The sequence below is a fragment of the Amphiura filiformis genome, chromosome 3 (assembly GCF_039555335.1).
Source record: "Amphiura filiformis chromosome 3, Afil_fr2py, whole genome shotgun sequence".
Taxonomy (NCBI): Eukaryota; Metazoa; Echinodermata; class Ophiuroidea; order Amphilepidida; family Amphiuridae; genus Amphiura; species Amphiura filiformis.
The window spans coordinates 44,947,425-44,968,505 of NC_092630.1; the positions used below are offsets into that span (position 1 = coordinate 44,947,425).

General features: G+C 37.2%; 1 protein-coding gene across 1 annotated transcript; it reads right to left on the reverse strand.

Annotated features, from left to right (window-relative positions):
* Window positions 1–803: 803 nt before the first annotated feature.
* Window positions 804–19,655, reverse strand: LOC140148585 (aldo-keto reductase family 1 member A1-A-like). The gene is made up of 9 exons (XM_072170592.1): window positions 19,399–19,655; window positions 17,131–17,298; window positions 10,263–10,379; window positions 9,660–9,737; window positions 5,767–5,883; window positions 4,486–4,592; window positions 3,840–4,005; window positions 2,059–2,141; window positions 804–1,747 (listed from the first exon to the last, which is right to left on the reverse strand). Exons 1-9 carry the CDS (start codon window positions 19,474–19,476, stop codon window positions 1,711–1,713), a joined length of 951 nt encoding a protein of 316 aa, XP_072026693.1. The 5' UTR covers window positions 19,477–19,655; the 3' UTR covers window positions 804–1,710.
* Window positions 19,656–21,081: the final 1,426 nt, after the last annotated feature.

A 21,081-nucleotide genomic window follows, 5' to 3' on the forward strand; every position in this document is an offset into this window, starting at 1 on the left:
TATCAAAATTCTGATAATAATTTGTGACGTGTCATGTCAAAAGGAGACACTTTTGGGCAGGTTATCTATTTTGAGGTTTTTACATATCCTGAATATAGAGATATTTTGCTGCACAACGCCGTTTTCCCCAATGAAATCGGACATTCCAAAGCGAAGATATTGAGTTCGTAAGTTATGGTATTATGAAATTGGAAATTGAGATATCGGCTTTTGAAAATATTATTGACAATGTTGAGAGTAGGAATCACCTTGAAAAATGTCTCAAAAAATCCAAGATGCCAGTTATACTCCGGTTTGAAACTATCAGACAATATTTTTAACATTAATAACATCACAAATTCGCAACAAACCCAAATTGTGAAAAAATCATCCCCGGGCAGATTTTTGGCTATTTCTCCATTTAAGATCCTGCCCAAAAGTGTCTCCTTTTGACATGACACGTCACATTTAAAAAAAAATACTAATTGCTTGTCTGTTTGAATGCCGATAATGAACCAAATTTGATAATGAATCAAATTCAATACCTCACTGGGATACAGGCTGAGAGCAAAGTTGTACAATTGATTTGTTCTTTTTCCTCAATCCTGTTTCTTTCTTTTCTTTTCAAATAGGCCATCATGCTTATATAGGCCTAAGCTTTTAAGGCTTGGCTTAAGCATTTTGCTTGAGTCTGGTCCCATCAGGACCCAAGTATGTGTCCACCCAGACCGACAGGTTAAACAAACATTATATAACAATAAAAAATTAGTGAAACCAACTGGCAACTCTAGAAGAAAATCACCTAGAAACACTGATCTTAGCATTTCACAGCATTTATTTCTTCAGCAAATTTTGTGAAATTGTTGCACTCATACTATAGGCAACCCCACAATACCTACTAAAACGACAACCGTAATTTCCAGTGTGGTTTCAGTGCCACACCCCCTCAACCTACCATGGCGATTGTTTTTGTCGCCAAATGATTATCCCATTCTTTTCATCGCCCATCTCCTCTCCAGTGCTAGTTAATATTTCCCTTTAAGTTTCTACGTTTTGGTTTCAGATGTTAATAATATATCCTATGGTGTCAATAAGAGTAATACGCAATAAAATGTACAACAACATCAGGTACATATCAAAAAGAGCGGGCGCTATCATTCTGCACTAAATTGCTAAATTTTACCACTTTAAGACATGTTATACAGTGCTTAATATCAGCACTTTACAGTTTGATCAGGTCGTAATCGATATAGTTGACCTGTTTGGTTTGGTCTATATTGTGCGTGTTAAAGAAAGTAGACTAATTATAGGACTTGAGTTAACAATGCGTGATGATTCTGGCAAGATGTTACAAGACAATTCTTGAAATTACATATATTGCAATCCGCAATGTTATCAGGCCCGCCACTTACGAGCTGATCAAACTACTAGAGAGAACATAGGTTCATATTTCTGAAGTACACATTAACGAATCATGTGTACTTCTTTTTTCTTCTTTTTTGTGTCTTTCAAACTGTCAGCAACAGCAACTTCTGGTAAAGTTATTTTCGTCTCAGTTGTTGATCACGTATTTAATTTTACACATAGTTCTACATCAATTGTTCACAAGAGTAAACATATTAAATATTGTCCAGAGTCAAAACAATCCGCCAAAAAACAATTTCGACAATATTACAGTTGGCATCATGCATTACAGGTTGATAAGTCAGGAGGATGTAACACGCAAGGTCATCATCCCTTGAATGGGTACAGAGGATGGGGCTTTGAACTGAAAGATAAAAAAACAAAACAAAACATACATTGTTATAATGATATACAAGCAAAACTTGGTACGAATGGTACCTACTATAATCCCCTGATAACAGAAATGTTAGTTATAGTGTATACGTTTCGTGTCCCCTTTCTGCTTTTTATCCCCAAGAAATGTCATAGCGTTATAAAAGGTTCGTTTTGCTTGGATTTGGATTTCATAATATTACTGTCTTTGTGAACATAAATTTAGCAATGAAAGTTTACACCCAATTCAGGCATCATCCATTCAGTATACGTAATTATAGTTCATTGATGACTTATACTTACGCTGGGAATGTCACGAAACGAAAGTTCCTATTTATCTGAAGTAGCTGATTGAGTTCAGACTCGGTGAGTTCAAAATCAAGCGTCTGCAAGATACAAAATGCCATTTTTATTAATTTTGTTCTTATAATTATTTTAAAATGGTTGATCTTTGTTATGTGACATAAATTTGATAAACAATCCTGGAAATACATAATTGCCACACTAAATTGTCTATTACACATTAATGACAAAGTTGTTTGCATTTGCACCATGATCCAAAGCTAGTGAGGTAATAAAATCTGGGTGTAAATGGTTGTTGGTATCTCACAACAGCTTCTGTATACAATGGTATATAAGTCAGATAGCTTGTCCTTTGTCACCCTGATCACCTTTTGCCATGTGAATCCTCACGGCTCCTCCACCGGCATCCCAAGGATGTATCCCGAGGAAGCGACGTTGCCTTACTAAATTAATGAGAAGCTGGGAGTCAGTCATATCATAGATGCGAGCGTTGCTTATACAGTCAAGGCGCTTGATGTCAAGCATTATCCTGTAGCATGATGTGGGGAATGTATTTATCTTATTTTCCACGTCACCAGATATTACCCAGGACTCACAGCCATAGAATAAAACACTGTTACACAGGTCGTGTTGAAAAGCCTGATTTTGGTTGCGATGGAGACTATGGGCTTTCCGCCTGGTTAGATCGCTGGTACTGGAAGCCATCATTGATCCCAGATATTCGAAGTCGAATACATGCTTGATAGGCCACCCATACACTTGAATTGGTGTCTGTAGCTATGGCTGTGGCTTTGGGTTGCAATTGACTGTCATGTAATCCAGTGTTTGAGACGATGAGACCTAGATGTTCCGCTGCGCCCGCTGTTTTGGTCAGTTGTGTCTGCTAGTGAGATGAAAGATTCAAGCAAAGTAATGTCGTCAGCAAAATCTAGATCATTAATGTAATATTTGAGTACGATGAACTAGAATGTGGTAGAACATCCCCTACAGTACAAAATGGATACCTCAAATGGATCTGAGACGTTACCACCCACCATATTATTCTCTTGGAGTTGTTGTGAAGTAGATCTATTGCATTGACTAAGCGTTCTGGAATACCGTAGTGGCGGAGAATTGCGAACATGACACTCCCAGTGATTGAATCAAAGGTTAAGGCATAGTTGTGCCTCACCATTAAAGGGGCATTTCGGGATTTTAGCATCCGCTTGTTGGTGTATGTTTCAATTGAACAAAACTTCTAAATTTCGGTTAATTCGGATATTAAATTTGCGCGTTACTCAAAATTACATAACAGTGCCCCAAAAGCCGCTGTGTTGTAATTTCTCTTTGTCGATAGACAAAAAGTACAAATGTACAAATTACACACACTCATAATCCAAAGTAAAATGTAAATATATGTAGTGGCGTAGCCATCCAGCTTTCGAGACCCTGGGGAACATATGTACCAATGGCCTGAATCAACCTTTTTATGTTTTTTATAGAAAAAGTCGCAATTTGTTTGGGAAAAAGTCACCTCCAAATCGAATTCAATCGGCTTCAGAAACAACTTAAAAATGCTTTGTTTACTTTTCAGAGATTCAAATGTTTTTGCGACTACGTCAAGAAAAAGTCTTACTTTCATCAGAGAATTCTTTTACTAGCACGTAGCTGGGGAACAGGTCTCCTAGCTGCCTTGGCTACGCCACTGTGTGTTGGCCATTGTAACCGTTTTGAAGTAAGACGCTTTGAACGTATTATCAAATGCATTTCATGATGTTAAGTGTTATTTTATGATTACAAACCTCGTAATTGCTTTGTATTCTGGACGGCGTAACACTTTTAGGAGTACAAAGGAGGCCACGTTGAAGATTGAACCTGATTAGAATTTGAGCGGGACTCTTTCCTTTGCTTTCTGCTATTGCTTTGACAACTGGATCCTCCATTAACACTGGGTCATCTTTAGTTTGTCTGAAAGACGCAAAAACACAGTCGTAAAGTCATAGCAAAGAATCAGTTACAAATCAGTAATATCTTATTGAATATTCTTTCTTGATGAAGAATCACTCTCTGAATATGGATCCTAGTTTGTTCAGAGCTCTAAACTATTAGCACATCATACCAGACTGGCTTATTGTTAAAGCCTTGGAAATATGGTCAGCCAACTCGCCCTGGAATAGGAATCGAATTATGCTTTTTAAATCCACGTATAGATTTCTTCTTGTTCCTATGTTATTTTTATACATTTCAAGATCATTATAACCGTTCGTTCCGATATGTTCAGCGTGCTGCACTTACAGTGGTCCATCGTCAAATCCTGACGATGCTCTCTATATTGTCAGGAGCTAGCGATGGTCTGGCCTGCTCTCTGATCTTTCCCTGGAAAATTTTGAACCGTTTACAAAGTCATAATATTAATTAATTACATGTACAATTCCCCAAGCTACTTACACTGGTCTATCTGGTGAGCCTAGAGGACTAAATGCAGTGACGGTAATGCCCTTTTTCTTACAGAAATCCACCAATTCAAGTTGAGGCAGGTATGGATGTGCTTCTACCTAAACATATATAATCATGATAGTACAACGTATACATTATGTATTGGAGCATCTTCAAAACTAAACATTGCAATTTCCCCCGCCGTTTCATTGATGAAGAAAGTTCTGGAACATTTAACGAATAATAGTGAACATTAACAAATGCTATTTGCAATACTAGAAAACTACAGTGGATCATTGCCAGCAGATAAACATTCGAACTGTGTGTGGCTTTTGTCAATGAATCCCCCAATATTTTGATAACGGGGATGGTCCATACAATCAGCCCTCCCCCATGTTGATACCTGTATGTGGGTTTCTAACCAAATTTCCTCATATTTGGCCATTTTAGACTAAAAATGCCAATTTGTGTTCTTCGCGCGAATTTGTTCCACTTTTGCATCATATTTCACCATTATGGCAGGCAACATTCTTCGCGCGTTTCGCACGTATTTTGTACCATAAACTTATATTAATGACGCCAGAAGGTTTGGGGTCACATACTTCAAGAACTCGGCATGACCCCGGGGGGCACTTCAATTTGAAATGGATATAGGTGTAGGGCTGGCACCTTCGCACTAAGGGGCATTCGGTGAGAGCAAAATGTAAAAAATATGGGGTCATTGGGTGAGAGCATGATGTTTGGCATTCGGTGAGAGCAAAATGTAAAAAATATGGGGTCATTGGGTGAGAGCATGACTTTTTTTCTTTGGGTGAGAACCGAAACAGCGCCACAGAAACCTCGAAAATCGAATTTCTAGTTCTAAATGGCTTCAAATTTCTCTGTTTTTTCAAAATAAGTTTAAAAAATCAGTGATAAACATGATAAATGAAATTTGATGTTCAAATTGAACTTGTAAGGGTCTTTGGGTGACAGATCAAATGGAAAAAATAAGGGGTCTTCGGGTGACAGAGCATGTGTTCGTAAAAAAATATGGGGTCTTTGGGTGACAGCGATGGTGAAAAAGGGGGTCTTAACAGCCCTACATACGCGTCACCTCCAAAGTTGGAGTGCCCCCCCCCCCCCGGGCATGACCATGCTGGTTGCGAGCCTTATGCACTCTTATGCACCCGTGAAACATTTCCAGTAAAACATATACCATACCATTTGATGATGTGCAATTTAGTTGGCGCGTGTTTCTGCTATAAAATCGACTGTTACATATTATGACCACATAAAACATTTATAACCCACCTGCAAGTTAGACACGGGCACTCTGTTGATACTCAAGATGCGTTTCATAAAGTCGATAGGAAAATTAGCTAAACCAATTGCCTTACACAAACCTTTATCAACGAGGGTTTCCATTGCCTGTTAAGAAATAAAGATTATAATAAAATGATAGCAGAACAGACAATGATATCATCATGATGTGATTAATCCATTTCGCCTGGCGAAATGATTTCAGAACGATTATCGTGACATACGCATTCGCAAGCTTTAATTCTGACGGACCAGGATAGGGTATGTCACTAATTACGTATGACTGAAGTGAGCTATGAAACTCCAGGGTTGTCAAAAACCCGAACAATCAAATCAAAACAATTAGATGATAGTCGATATTACAACCATGGTTCGGTTCAAATGTTTCGTATTACGCAACAATACCTTTTGTAAACGATACGAGTGGATTCAAGTTAAAACTTTAATTCGCTTTTGTAAACGATTTTGATTTCTAAATTACTTGTTAGAGAGGTCCCATTGAAGTGTTTGTATGCGTGAAACATCTCTATATATTTACTTCTTTTCTTACATTCTGAATTTGATTGACAGCTTGTGGTCTCGGATTGCTCGAAAGCCCCTTTTGTGAAAAAGAGTATATATTACGAAAAGTATTGTTATATAAATGAGGCAAATTAACTAACTTGAACCGAGCCCATGTCTTTGGTTGATCTAACTTCACTAATACATGTTCCTTATTTTCCTGGAAAATATTACTTACACATTGGCCTATGCGTATTAAAGTAATGTTTCATTCCATTGATTAATAGAAGATCAAGATGTTTGTATATCCCCAGAAATTCTAGAGCTGCCACGTTTCTATTCAATTTTAATATTCTATTATATTTCTTCATTTCCGAAAACATTGGAAAATCTCACTTTCAAAATAAAATGTATTATATATTTAATATAATGACTTTGGTATGTACTAGTAGGTAATATAACACCAAATGGTAAATTATTGACTATGAACAGAAATGTAACTAACATAATCACTATCTTTCATGTGCACTAATTTTATCAACTGTATGAATAATGTTGACTTCCGTGATTCTGAAGTTCTTGGAGGTCACTTTTAAAAATCAACTGAATGATTCAATGTACTTACTACATGTAATTAACAAACCATCGATTAGTTAAAGAACATCAATCAAAGCCACTGTGATTTGCTCCACAGCGTGACCTTTATTTTGTTTCCAAATTTCTGTTTTTGCTTGATTGTAATGCCCAATGGTGTACTAAAATACCACATGAAGACTACGCCTGAAGTGCTTTAATTACAATAAAATCTCGGGGATCCTCGGTTTTATTCCGAGTTCACCGATCGATTGATGGCACGTCTCGTATCATTGACGAATAAATTGTGTGTATCGCTATGCGCCTCTAGATATACGTCTTATTTAGTACGTCCCAGCTGCGTGACGCTCAGCTTAAAATTATACCGGCGAGCTAATACGCGCGTATGGCGCTTTAAAGGAGTGTTTTGAGATTCCAGCACCCTCTTTTTATGGCATGTTTCAGTATTTATCCCCGAAAAAGAAAAGAATATTCTCAAAATTTAAGTTTTGATATTGCAAGTTATGTATGGTTATTAGTCCAGTCAATCTAAACGAATAAGTGGTGTCACTCACCACTAATTACAACAGAATTTTTTTCACTTTTATACATTTTAGAGATGTCCCCTGAACATCATACCAAAAATATTGGAAAGGTAGTTTTTGGCGGGAAAAGGTCATACAGGGCTCACATCTGCTTCAATCTTTTTAAAAACTATACCAAAGCATTCCTCTAGTCTTAAGGATTGAGAAAAAGTATAGTTTGTCATATCTGTGATGTACCATTCTCAAGTTATAAGCAAAAAGGTCAAAGGTCAAATTTTGGGCTCCACGTGGGTCAACTTCGAAAAAATGCTCCGATTGGAAAATGGTCTCAATGTGTTCGTCCTTTAAAAACACTCCAAAATAAGAATAGTTTGCCATATCTTGGATGTTTCGTTACCTAGGTAGCAGGGTAAAAGAGGTCATTGACCATTGAACTCTATTGACCCCGACCTAGTGTCGATGTTACGCATGTAATAAATAACCTAAACAGTGCAAATATTCTTCAAATGAATTATCTTTGCAAGCCGAACAATTGAACAATTTGAGACCATTTTGGTTAAAATCAGACAATTTTTAGTTTTTTGACCTCTGTTGAACCCAACATTTGACCTTTGACCTTTTCGGTTATAACTCAAGAACCGTACATCACAGATATGGCAAACTATATTTTTTCTGAATCCTTATGACTAAAGGAATAATTTGGTATAGTTTTTAAAATGATTGGAGCGATTTTGAAATTTGACCCCTGTATGACCTTTTCCCGCCAAAAACTACCTTTCCACCAAGTATATTTTAGTATACTTTTTGTATGCTGTTCAGGGGACATCTCTGACATTCATAGCAGTGAAAAAAATTCTGTTGCAATTAGTGGTGAGTCAAAACCCACTTTGACTGGCTATATGTGCATATTATTACATATAGGCTCCATAAGCTACCGTGTTGTAATTTCGCACAAGTTTCACAATATTTTTGTCAAGCAAATAAAAATTTGCGAGAAAATTTAGCATAATATTATGTAGAAATCGCAACATTAGGGGGACGAGGTTGTAGATCACGAAATGCCGCTTAAATACTATGTCAAGAAATCTGTTTTGTGTTTTGTGTTCCAACTATTGAAATCCAGGCATTACGTCTGCTAGTCATGTCACGAAACAAACAAACAAACAAACAAACAAACAAACAAAAACAAACAAAAACAAAAAACAAAAAAACAAAAAAAAACAAACAAAAAACATCCGTCTGATATATATCCCGGCTCCCCAACTCAACACAAAAGTTGACAACCATTAGAGTTAGCCAATCTTTAAAAGGCCCCCTTTGCAATGATTTTTCATCAAATTTACCCCCCTTTTCATGCAAAATCGAGGACAAAATTTGGCCAAAAACAACCACTTTTTTGTGGTTTTCAATGACTAGAATTTCAAACACCCCTTTTCAATGATTAGAATTTCAAACACCCCTTATCAATTACACTAAATACCCCTTTTATCCAAATTTCGCGGACAGTGCAAATTAAATGCCCCTATTTTGCTGATTTCTCTGTCAAATTTCACGGACAGTTCAAATTAAATACCCCCTATTTTGCCAATTTCGTGGTCCTTGCTACTTTTCCGCGCAATTTGATAACTCTCATGGTTGTCAACTTTTGTGTTGATTTGGAGGGGGGGGGGGTATATATATATATATAATTTAGTAATTGTTTATTAGTCGATAATAATAAGTAATGTCAACACTTTGCTGTGTTCTATGCTGATACATCCATGTTTCAATCACATAATAATATAGATTTCAAGATGGAGATGCATTAAAGTAGGAATGAATAATGACGTATCATATTAAGTTGGGAATATGACACCCAATGCGATACGTGATGCTGTATAGCAAGGATATATCACATTTCTCAATAATTTAAGCTGAAGACTGTCGGAGCTATACGTGAAGACAGCATACTGTTCTAGTTCACGATTGCACTGAAATATTAAAAGCACTGGTGCCTATTAAATAATTTTTTTCAATAATGTTCACTCCGAGCTTATTAGTACAGTGCGTTTGTCTCCAAAAATATGTGAGCCCGACAGTGCACGTCTTCAGGTAGAATGACATGGTAATTTACATGAGATGGTGACCTCCATCACGCATACCCTAATGATTGAACCATCGGAGACGTAACAACATCGTTTACATGGGATGCTGGTGGTGCTGTACTCAAGATGACAGAATAATGTCCCATGACAAATACTATCTATATGATTGGTGACATCTTACCTTCCACGTATCTACATAGTCAATATCATCAAAGATTACTTTACCATCATCTCCTACCGGCCAAAACACATCTCCACTCTGGAACAACAAAACGATGATACTTTATTTATACGTTCAAGTTGTTGGAAAAACGGAATGTGTGCCTATGTTAACTATGGTACAAATTAATGCGCAGAACTTATTGGTCCAAAAATCGCGGAGCGAAATTTCATTTAATATGTAGGTTATTTGACGAGAATAATAGCCTGTATGTTGCAATCAACATCATCAATAAGACTATTATAATTGTTGAAAAGGTAATTAAAAATTTAAGTAGATAAAATCTGAGAACTATTTAGTCTTTTGTCGATTCTTATTGGTTTTTCTTCTACTTTGATGAATGTAGTTCTGATTATAGAGGACGCAAAAAAGTAACCATGGAATCGCCTTTATATAAAATGAAATTCATTTATGTTTTACATAATTATTTTGTTTTCAATGAAGTTCTAAAATCGTTAAAATCGTATTTTAAAAAGCATATAGGAAGACATAGGTTACCGATACATTTATTTTCAAAGCCTTTATTACCATGATTACAGATGATTTGAAATTATTGTAAATTACCTTAAACGCGAATGGCCAGTGCAATAAGTAGAGGTCAAAATATTCCAGCTGCGTCACGTCAAGAGCACTGCGACACGCTTTCTCAACATAATCTGGATGGTGATGTGTGTTCCATAGCTTTAAGGATAATAAATACATGGGTCACAGCAGTGAAAATACAGGAATAGCAAATAATAGTTAAACATTTACTTGATTTGACAATACCGTAACAATTTTGTAAACGTGTATTGAATTGTATTGCTACAAGCATTGTTTTAGGTTAAAATTAATGCCCTTAGCATGCAGGATAAATATACATAAATTTTGTGACTAATTTTGCATTTTTTTTCAAAAAATAACTGCACACTGGTAACAAAAGTTATGTGCAAGGAATCCAATTACTTCACTGAAATTTCAGTGATTCAAGACAAGTAGTTCATTACATATGTTAAGAAATGAGTACATTCTAGCGGTACCTCTTTTCTCATCATAAATAACGTACCGCTTGTCTTGTGTCACTGAAATTCCAGTTTAGTAACTGGATTCCTTGCCCCTATATAAATTTTGTTATCAGTGTGTTATTATTTTTTGAGAAAAATGCAAAAGTAGTCCCAAATTTCCAAAAGCAAGCTGGAAGCAGTCTATAACGAGTACATGGAAGCCCGGCGTAACTGCAAGAAGACTATCAAAGAAGCCAAAGACCAGTCTTGGAAAACATATGGGGAAGATCTGGCAGAAAAATCTAATAGCTCAAGCAGAAAATGACTAAAATGAGCATATATGTGTAATTTGAGTTTTGCTACTTATTAAATTCAGCAGAGTTTTAGCTTTAAAATATTTTTTACCCCATTAAAATCGGATGTTGCATTGCCAAGTTTCGGCTATTTGAACTGAACAAGGTGTCGAGAAATATGATAACATTTGTTAGTTTCCTATTCTTATCCATGCATTTGAATTTTAATGTATTTTATTGTTTTTCAAGGTGCGATATGTAAAAGAATTACTAACAAAAATATTTACCTGGCAATTACAATCATAATTTAACATTTATTTACTTTATTATTACTTATATATTCTTTATTATTATTATTGCTTCAACAAATTTATATTCTAGTATATTAATACTATATTTCATAATTCCTCACCTGGCTATTATTAGTCATTTTTAAAATGCGTTTATTTCAAAATGGTAATTTTATCAGTAATTCAAGTTTTTTTCAGCCATTATAAGTCCAAATGACTTGAAACTTGGCAGAAAGGTGTATTTGAAGTAGATCTAGAGAAGTACAGAGCTGTTTTCTAACAAAACCCCTCCAAATTTGAAATATGGTGATTTTTTCCCAAAAATTGCCAAATTTTGAACTTTTCGCATAAACACAATCTCAAAAACAAAAACGGAGCAGATTTTGTGAAAAAGGGCTCTGTACTTCTCTTTATTATGCTTCAAACAGTTAAATATTGGTGGTTTCAGACTCATTGTTGTTTTAATTTTTCTGAAAAACTTGAATAACTAAGTGTATAAAAATCCAATATGGCCGCCGTTACCATGGTAACGGTGGATGCGGCGACGAAAAACAAATAGACTTTTGAGTTCAGAATTGTTATAGGTATACACCAGTGATGATTGTTTATCCAAAAGTCCAAAATAGCCAAAAATGCCTTCTTAGCTAACAGCCCCCTTAAAGCAGTTAAAGCCTGCAAACAGCGGGACGAGCCTTTTGAGCCAACCGCCATCATAAACGACAAGGATGAAAACCCCCTCACAGACAGATGCGAAATCACCAACAGATGGGGAGAATACTTCGAAGATTTGCTCAACCCAAGCGGTGATGGTGACAGACAACAGCAGCAGCCCTTCCATCCTCGGTTCCAAGAGGAAGTTGATCCACCCATACTCCAGGAGGAAGTCAGAAATGCTATTAAAACCAGTCCCAAAAACAAGGCAGCTGGAATTGATGACATCACAACAGAAGCCATACTTGCTTGTGGAGTGAGTGAGTCCTATCTATAAAGATGGGCCCCGTAATGTCTCCAACAACTACAGGCCCATCTCTGTTATTCCGGTGATCATGAAGATCTTTGAAAGACTTGTCTACGATCAATTTTATGTTTTTTTGTCACAAAATAACATTTTATGTCCTGAACAGGGTGGTTTCAGACCCAAACACTCAACACTCACCACTCTTGTTGATGTAACAGATTACATTTTAAATCACATTGATCGTGGTAGTTATGTGGGGCCATTTTTTAGACCTGAAAAAGGCCTTTGACACGGTCAATCACCCGATCTTGCTCTCGAGGCTTCAGAGTGTTGGTGTTTGTGGACTGGAACTACGCTGGTTCTCCTCATACTTGGGTGAAAGAAAACAGGCTACCAAAGTAGGTAATTCACTTTCAGAAATCGCACCTGTGACATTTGGGGTACCCCAGGGGTCAATCCTGGGGCCTCTTTTATTTACAATATATATCAACAATCTCCCTACAGTTGTCAAGAATTGCAAAATAAACCTTTATGCTGATGATACTGCCATTTTCTTTGCCAGTAAAAACATTGATGAAGTAAATAATGTATTGAATTCTGGTATGCAAAGTGTTGCTAAATGGCTTCACCAACATAGGCTCACATTGAATGTTAATAAAACTAAAACTATGCTGTTTGGATCTGCTCGTAAACTTGCATCCTCTGGTCCTCTTACTGTTCATATCAAAGATCAGCCCCTTGAATGTGTCCCACATTTTAAGTATCTTGGCATTATTTTTGATCAGCGGTTAACTTGGGAACACCAAATTGATAAAATCTGCATGTCACTTTATAAATATATTGGTCTTTTTTACCGTATCAGAAAGTTTTTAGCTGTTGACACCCTGAAGTTGTTGTATACATCTGTTGTTTTACCTAAAGTTGACTATTGTGATCTAATTTGGTCAAATGCAGGCTTAACTCTCCTGAACAGGTTGGATCGCCATCAAAAACGTCTCGGTAGAGCAATCATTGGTGTCCCAATGCGCACTCCAACTCATTTTGTCTTTGATTCCCTAAACTGGGAAACTTTTTCTGATCGTCGTAAATATCATATCTGTCTCAATGTTTTTAAATGTCTTGGGGGCTGGCAGCCCCCAACCTGTGCAATATTTTCACCAAGTGTATTGATGCTTATAGCAATCATACTCTCAGATCATCGACCGCTGGGAATCTGGTTATAAATAAGATGCGCACTGAGACTGGCAAGAGAACTTTCCTGTTCAGGGGGGCTAAGGCCTGGAATGATCTTTCCCGAAACATTAAAAATCCCCTTCCTGTCAATGCAAATGTTTTCAAGAACATATATACTAACTTGCAATAATATCTCTTTTATGTAGCACATTGTAAATGTAATTATCATATGTTATTTTAATTTCTTGTACCTAGTATGTGTATAATTTATATGGTATTAATTTTATGACTTTTATGTATATTTTTAAATACTTTTAAATTCATGTTTGTTGTTTATCTGTGTTGTATCCTGGGCAGCAAGGGAGAACAGTGCTGGTCACTGATTGCATGTCCCAGGTTAAAGAAGAAATAAATAAATAAATAAATAAATAAATGGAGATACAGGAGTCAAATGGCTGACAAGAGTGTTCAACAGGGCTTGGGAGGAGCGAGCTGTTCCCGATGACTGGCAACGTGCAATAATTGTCCCCATCTGGCAGAAAAAAGGGAGGAAAAGAGATTGTAGCAAATATAGAGGAATCTCTCTACTCAGCCATACTGAGAAGATTTATGCAAAGACCAGTTGTTGAACATCGGCTGAGTTTAGCGCAGTTTGGGTTCAGGAAGAACAGAGGGTGCACTGATGCCATATTTGCTCTGAGACAGCTGTGTGAAAGGAGTATCGAGTACAATCAAGATCTGTACACTATATTCATAGATCAAGAAAAGGCGTTTGAGTAAATCGAGTAAACAGAGATCTATTCTGGACTGTGCTAGAAGACTACGGTGTAAAAGGGCAACTGCTGGACAGTGTGAGAGCCATCTACAGGGGCAGCCTCTGTACTGTCAGGAGAAGGACAGGACTCACCAAGTGGTTTCCTGTGAAGTCAGGTGTCCGACAAGGATGAGTCCTCTCTTCTCTTCTGTTCCTCATTTTTATGGACAGGATCACCCAAGAAGCAAATCTAGACGAAGAAGTTCTCAATGAACTACTGTTTGCAGATGATCAATGTCTCATCCACCATATGACAGCCTTAGCTTACAAAACCACACAAACAGACTACACGCAACCTTCCAGAAGTATGGCATGAGCATAAGCATCCCAAAGACAGAAACCATGCTGATCATCTGATCCCAAAAGACCTTGGACATCAAGATTGACAACACAACCCTCCAGCAATCGAAGGAGTTTAAGTACCTGGGCAGCATCTTTACTGAAGACGGGAAGATAGACCGAGAAATTGAAACCACATACTGCAGTTACTGTCCGTTTTCCTATACACAATACACAGTGCTCTTTCCCATTGACGCGTGACCTCTACAAATAGCCCTACGTTAAAAGTATGGAGATATGACTAGTTAACGTCGCTGTGTTCGTACTTTGGTGTTTTAGTTAATGTTATAGGTAATAGTACATTGCCTAGTTAACGTCGCTGTGTGAAAAATAACTGGCCAATATTAAAAGTACTCTTCTAAAATTCTAGACAATATAGTTTTGTAACATGTCCTAATTTTTTAGCTAATTTAGGTGTTTGGAGAGGGTCGCACTTTTGTGTTTTAGGAAGGATATGTAAACGACAGATAACACCAAAAATATGAAGAAATTATTTCCAAACCGTGTTAAGTCAACAATCATTATGTTGCTCATTTTCAAGAATGCTGGTTTACAAAAAGCAGGCAATTGTCTCATTTCGTGAACAAAGGTACACATACCATTGTTTCCTTTCGTTTCCTTTATAATCGGTTACCCAACTGAAGCTATAATACCAGCTTTATTGCGATATCGCACATGAAAACAGACACTTGTGCACAACCAGAGAAGATCCGATTTAATCAGTTGAGCTGTTTCAATGAGTGTTATCTTGGTTTAATAGCTTTTAATGGGGTTAAGTCCTGCAAAGGTCGAGATGAATTCTACTGTAGACATGACTGCATCATGAGATGCCAGAAAGCAAACAACATCACCTTCATGCTTGGGCCTATACTTTCCCACCCAGCCGTGCCAATGGATGCAAAAAGAACAATCATCAACGCAATCTATACTCCGACTCTGGCTATGAACAAAAAGACTGAACGGAAGATCACCACCTGTGAAATGAAATGTCTACGAAAAGCTGTAAACAAGACAAGACGGGACAAAATCAGGAATGAAGTCATCAGAGACATGGTTGGCACCAAGCCTATGCTAGACCAGATTGAAAGCCATCGCATCAAATGGTTTGGTCATCTTATGCGCATGCCCACAAATCAACCAGCCCTGCGGACCTACAACAGCAAACTGTCCGGTACCAAGCCTGTAGGAAGACCAAGAAGAAGATGGATTGAGGGGGACAAGAAAATCCTGACAAGGCACAATACCAACCTGACAGATGCTACCCATGCAGCCCAAGACAGACGTCCCATCATTTCCCCGCGACTCTGAGAGGAACAAGCGGAGGACAAAAGTAAGTAAAGTAAAGTAAGGTGTAGTACCACCTTAAAGTCGCCGGCAAGGTTCTTTATATTCCCGAGATATATTGCCCAATATATTAATAAAACTGTAACGGGAAATCTTGCACAAACCCAGGGTAACAGCAACAGAAGGTTATTGTTGAGAAAAATTGTAATACATGTACTTCAATAGATAAAAGTCATATTAATGCTATGTATCGTCTACCATGTACGGAATATGCCATGAATAACATTAACTCAAATTGCACATTTGTAAAAGCTATATATTTCTTTCAGGACATGATTTGTTCAGTTACGTATAATATGACATTTCCGCCATTCTTTGTTCTGTAAATGGAAAGAAGAAGAGCTACATTGCCTAAATTTAGGCATATTGCTTTTTGTCCCCTCTGTGTACCGCTTAGCCTGTATTTTACTTGCTTCCCCACATCAAGTTGGTACCTTGCTCTTTGTCTTTCCAGTTGTTCTTGCATGCACTAGTATTCAAGGTATGCTCTTGTATCATTTACTGGTCCTTGATGTGTTTGTGTCCTTGTCCGTTTGATTCACCATAAACCCACTTTTTCTTGTATAAAGTAAAGTAAAGGCAAAGGAGACGATTAACACTTGATTAACACGGTTTAAACATTGATCGGAGTGCCCATTTCTCTTTCATTGCCGATTGGGCCAGATTCCTCCATGTAATGTTGCTATAGGGGGATCGCTACACCTCCTCCACAGCGAGTCTGTTACCTTCCCAGCATTAAGAGACGCACCATTAGATTTCTTTAATGTATACTTTTATACAAAGTTGGGTGGGGGAATTTTTTTTTACTCATCAGTGAGGCAAAATTTATTTTTTCGTCTCACTAGTGGGAAATTTTTTTTCCGTCTCACTAGTGGGCGAAGTTTTTATTTTGTCTCACTAGTGGGCGAAGTTTTTTTTCAAAAACTCCCATGCCCCCTGGAAATCTAATGGTGCGCCCCTTAAGAATGCCGGTACCCATTTATACACCTGGGTGGAGAGGAGTAATTGAGATAAAGTGCCTCACTCAAGGGCACAACACGATGGCGTCACCGGGGCTCGAACCCGCAACCTTCCGATTATGAGTCGGAGCTCGGCCACCATGCTCCAGATAATTCTTGTATCGATTTTTTATGTAATATGAAACCTAAAATCAAAATGTTTGCTCCAAATGCGATATCGGACTGGCAGCAAAAGTGTTATGAGATATAATTACAATATTAAAATATAAGAACTCATACCTTGCTTGTGTAGAAAATATCTTCACGTATGATTTTCCCTTCATTGATCTTAGTTTGAATAGCATCACCAACCTCGTGTTCATTTTGATATGCAAAAGCCCCATCGATGTGCCGATAGCCTGAGTCAATGGCTGCCATTACCGCATTCTTGACTTGGCCAGGTTTTGACTGAATCGAAACGAAGGTTTACGTACTTTGGTTAAAGTTGTTATCTTTTAAGTATTTCTTTATGTTCAACGATGTTTACGAGTATACTCTGTTTCTTATGGCCAAAACGTAGTTGGCCAAAGGTATTTTAATTGAGTTTTCTTTTTATATATCAGTAGATATTTCTCCTGTCGACACAATGAATGTGATTATGATGTTTAAACTACATCACCATCTTGCAGACATCAATACCAACAATCTGCTGGCATCTCTTATAACCACCACTAAAGGACATAGCCTTACAATGTCTTCCATCACGTCTATGATAACCCATGATGACAAAATCAGCCCACTTCTATCTGAGTCGGTCTGAGAAAAAGCATTTTGTCGCCACATTCTATTCATGAATATCTGTTGCTGACGTATTCAGTGATTTGCTCATCTGGACGATCGAAAAATCATCAAAATTCAGATTTTAGTACTTTTGTCATTATCACAGATGTGCTAACATAGCCTGCTAGTGGCTCAGCCGAAAGTTGTGTATTTAAGTAAAGATTTTAAGGCATTTACACGAATCTGTAATGTACATACTGACAGTATTATAAATTAGCTACATGTATTTTCATGCCAAATTTTTCATTTCAAAAATACCAAATGATAATTTGAATAACTTATCCTTCACTTTTAAGCAATTTATAATCAATTATAATTTTTTTATACTTGTGTTGGGATCACCGAATGAGACTTTAAATAGCGTGTAATTTTATATTCGTTTTAACTGGCAAGCTGTGGCAGGCTTTTTATCTATTATTTTCCCTGTCATGATACCGTTAATGATGTGGTAAAATAAGTAACGTCACTTTAAATTATTGAAAGTCATGGTGGGCCTTTAATCAACTCACAATCGAATAAGCAAATACTATAGCTGTACAACCGGGGTCGAAGGTGCGTGTACATGTACGTAGAGAAGCGAAGCGTTAATCTAAAGGCAATTTATGGTTGTAAATTAACAATCATGCATTGGTGTTGGTCAATACGCTTTCTGGTTTGTTGCCGTCTGCATAATGAACATGCAGGACAAACAAATACAACTTTTGCGTTGGCTTATAAATTAAATGTTTCACATTTTAAAACTGTTTTTATCGACAATGAGGTCAAGTAGCATAATGTATTCTACAGTGTTTCTTGCTGTATACACCACATAGTCTACATGTGCAAAGTAATAAAACCCAACAATAGTTAATTTCGTGATCCTAGCATCCTCATTATATGACAGTTTTCAATAGATATGACGAAAAAGGCTTATTCCCAAAATTTCAGTTGATTCCGATTTTGCGTTAGCGAGTTATGCATGATTTAGTGTATTACAGTGCTCCGTAGGTCACTGTGTTGAATTACGTAAGTTCACAAATTGACTTTCAATTTAAAGTGACGTTACTTATTTTACAGCTTTTTACCACGTCCAACCCATGCACTAAGATAAATTCTTCTCTAAAGGACAAGACAGACAAAAAGTCATTACTGGTCTGGTCCTGTGTATACATCCTCTCTCAAGGCCAAACTAACCTCGGCCAGTGTAAGCGTACATGGGGGAGACGGAACGCTCCTTAAAAACGCGGTTTCTGGAACATAGAAGACCAAGTTCTTCAGAGTCTCAAACTACATCCATATTGAGTCATCTGGACATTTTGTGGACTTAGACCAGCTCAAGATCTTCGACAGAGACCACATATGGCTTGAACAAAGCATCAATAAGGCAGCGCAAATCAAAGTTAATATCAGCCACCTTTAAACAAAGACGGGGGCAGGTCTACGAGAATATGATTAAGTCTGAGGTGAAAAAGTTACACAACACATGCACAATCTCACTCTCGCTATTGAAAGATGGAGAGCTATCTGAATATTCCGAGGTAGGGATAACTTCTTGTGTTTGGATCAAAAGTTTTAAACTTTAATCATTCAATATACTAACACAGATAAACTTTCATGAACGCCTGCCAAATATGTTTGCCTGTCATAACTCACCCCTGGAGTACACACTTTATTTTTACATCAACCCTTAAACTAATACGAAAAAGTTATTTCTGTCTATCATTGTAAAGACAGTGAACTATCACTTGCCTTCCAAGTTCCTAGTCCTAGAATAGGCATTTTCTGGCCAGTTGGAAGTTCAATACGTGGTCCGCCGGTACTAGTCATTCTGAAGCTTGTTGAGAAACACCTAAAGTCACGTCCAATATCATATGCCGCCAAATTGTGAAGTTTCCCACCGCTTGGTTGATTTTGAAGAACCTCCAAGTGCCACGCGCATGTGGATATTAAACGTATGACAGCCGTTGCCAGGTATATATACTCGTATAGATATAGCCTATGTGTGTGTGTTTGTTGCAACGGTTTAGCGCCGAGTCATTCACTGAACGCTGAGTCATGTTCATGTATCACGCTATGGTAATGCAAACATTATGGTACAGCTGCTAAGCAGCACTTTGTGTTAAAATCACAAAATTATCCCTTTTTCAGATATATAACTTATTGTAACGCCCCACACAGTAGTGCTCAAAGATGACTAACAACACCTCTTATAATTACACAAGGGATTAAGATGAAAACAGAATTTAATTCTGTAATAGCTCATTGTCTGCGTCTTGTCAAGAGGATTAAAAATGTATAGTTTGCCCTATCTTAGGGATGTTGATAAAATTTTGAAGTTCTTGCATGTGAAAGCTGAAACAGACAAAAATATGTCACCAAATTGCCCAATTTTGTGTGTGAAGTTGTGACAGCAGGCACATGTACAATATACACTACTGTATGTGACCCCAGATGACCTCATATTCTTTACTGTAAGATATCTGTTTTGGATGGTCTTGATTTATGCACAAATTACTTCTGAGCTTTAAGGAGTGTCGACTTGGTGGAACATAGATTGCACTATATATGATAGTTTATGAATCCAGTATCATGCCAGTACCAACATAAGTCAACATCACTTAGGTTTTTGGTTGTCAACAATTTTGTCAAAAATTTATTATTGATTTTCCCATTGAGCCCCACAGTAAATGCATTTTTGGACCGTACATGCACATTCCACTTCCCTATGGACGAATAGCGCCACCAATAGTGTGTGATGTAAGCCTGCCTACCTATCTGCAATGGATGACCTTTGCGCTATGTTGGAAAAACGAAAGATCACATGGCCATGGGGGGGGGGGGGGGGGGGCAAATTTTCTAAATACGTCATATTTGACGACACTGGACTTGAGTTCCTTGACATTGAGACAGCGATTAAAAAACAATCATTGGCTAAAATCCAATTGCTCAGCGATATAATCATATTCAGCTACGAGTTTTCTTTCAAAATAAACAGGCTAAATCTATTGTCGTTGTATTTTTGAAGGTCGAGTCTTTCAATGGTCTGTATAGAATAGTAAACTCAGGGACAATAGGATCACATTACTCCGTTGCGTATTGAGATGAATTGATTTTATTCCTATAATGAAAATAGATTATATGTTGTGATATGATGGTGTAGATTCTTTTGATGTGATTATACTCTGAAACTCTTTAATATATACCGTTATTTTTGCTTTTTTCAAAACGTTTGTAAGAGTTACAGTTGAATGTATGTGTTGAAAGAATATGATAAGCGTTACTGTGTGTACTGAACAAACAACGTGCGTCTTTTAAACAAAAACTGATAAAAAAAATCGAATTTTCTTGAGTTGGGAACGTTAAAGAGGATAATGAGCATGCGCAGACCGTAAAAATTAGTCATTTCTGCGGATAAATGGCAACGCTGCATTC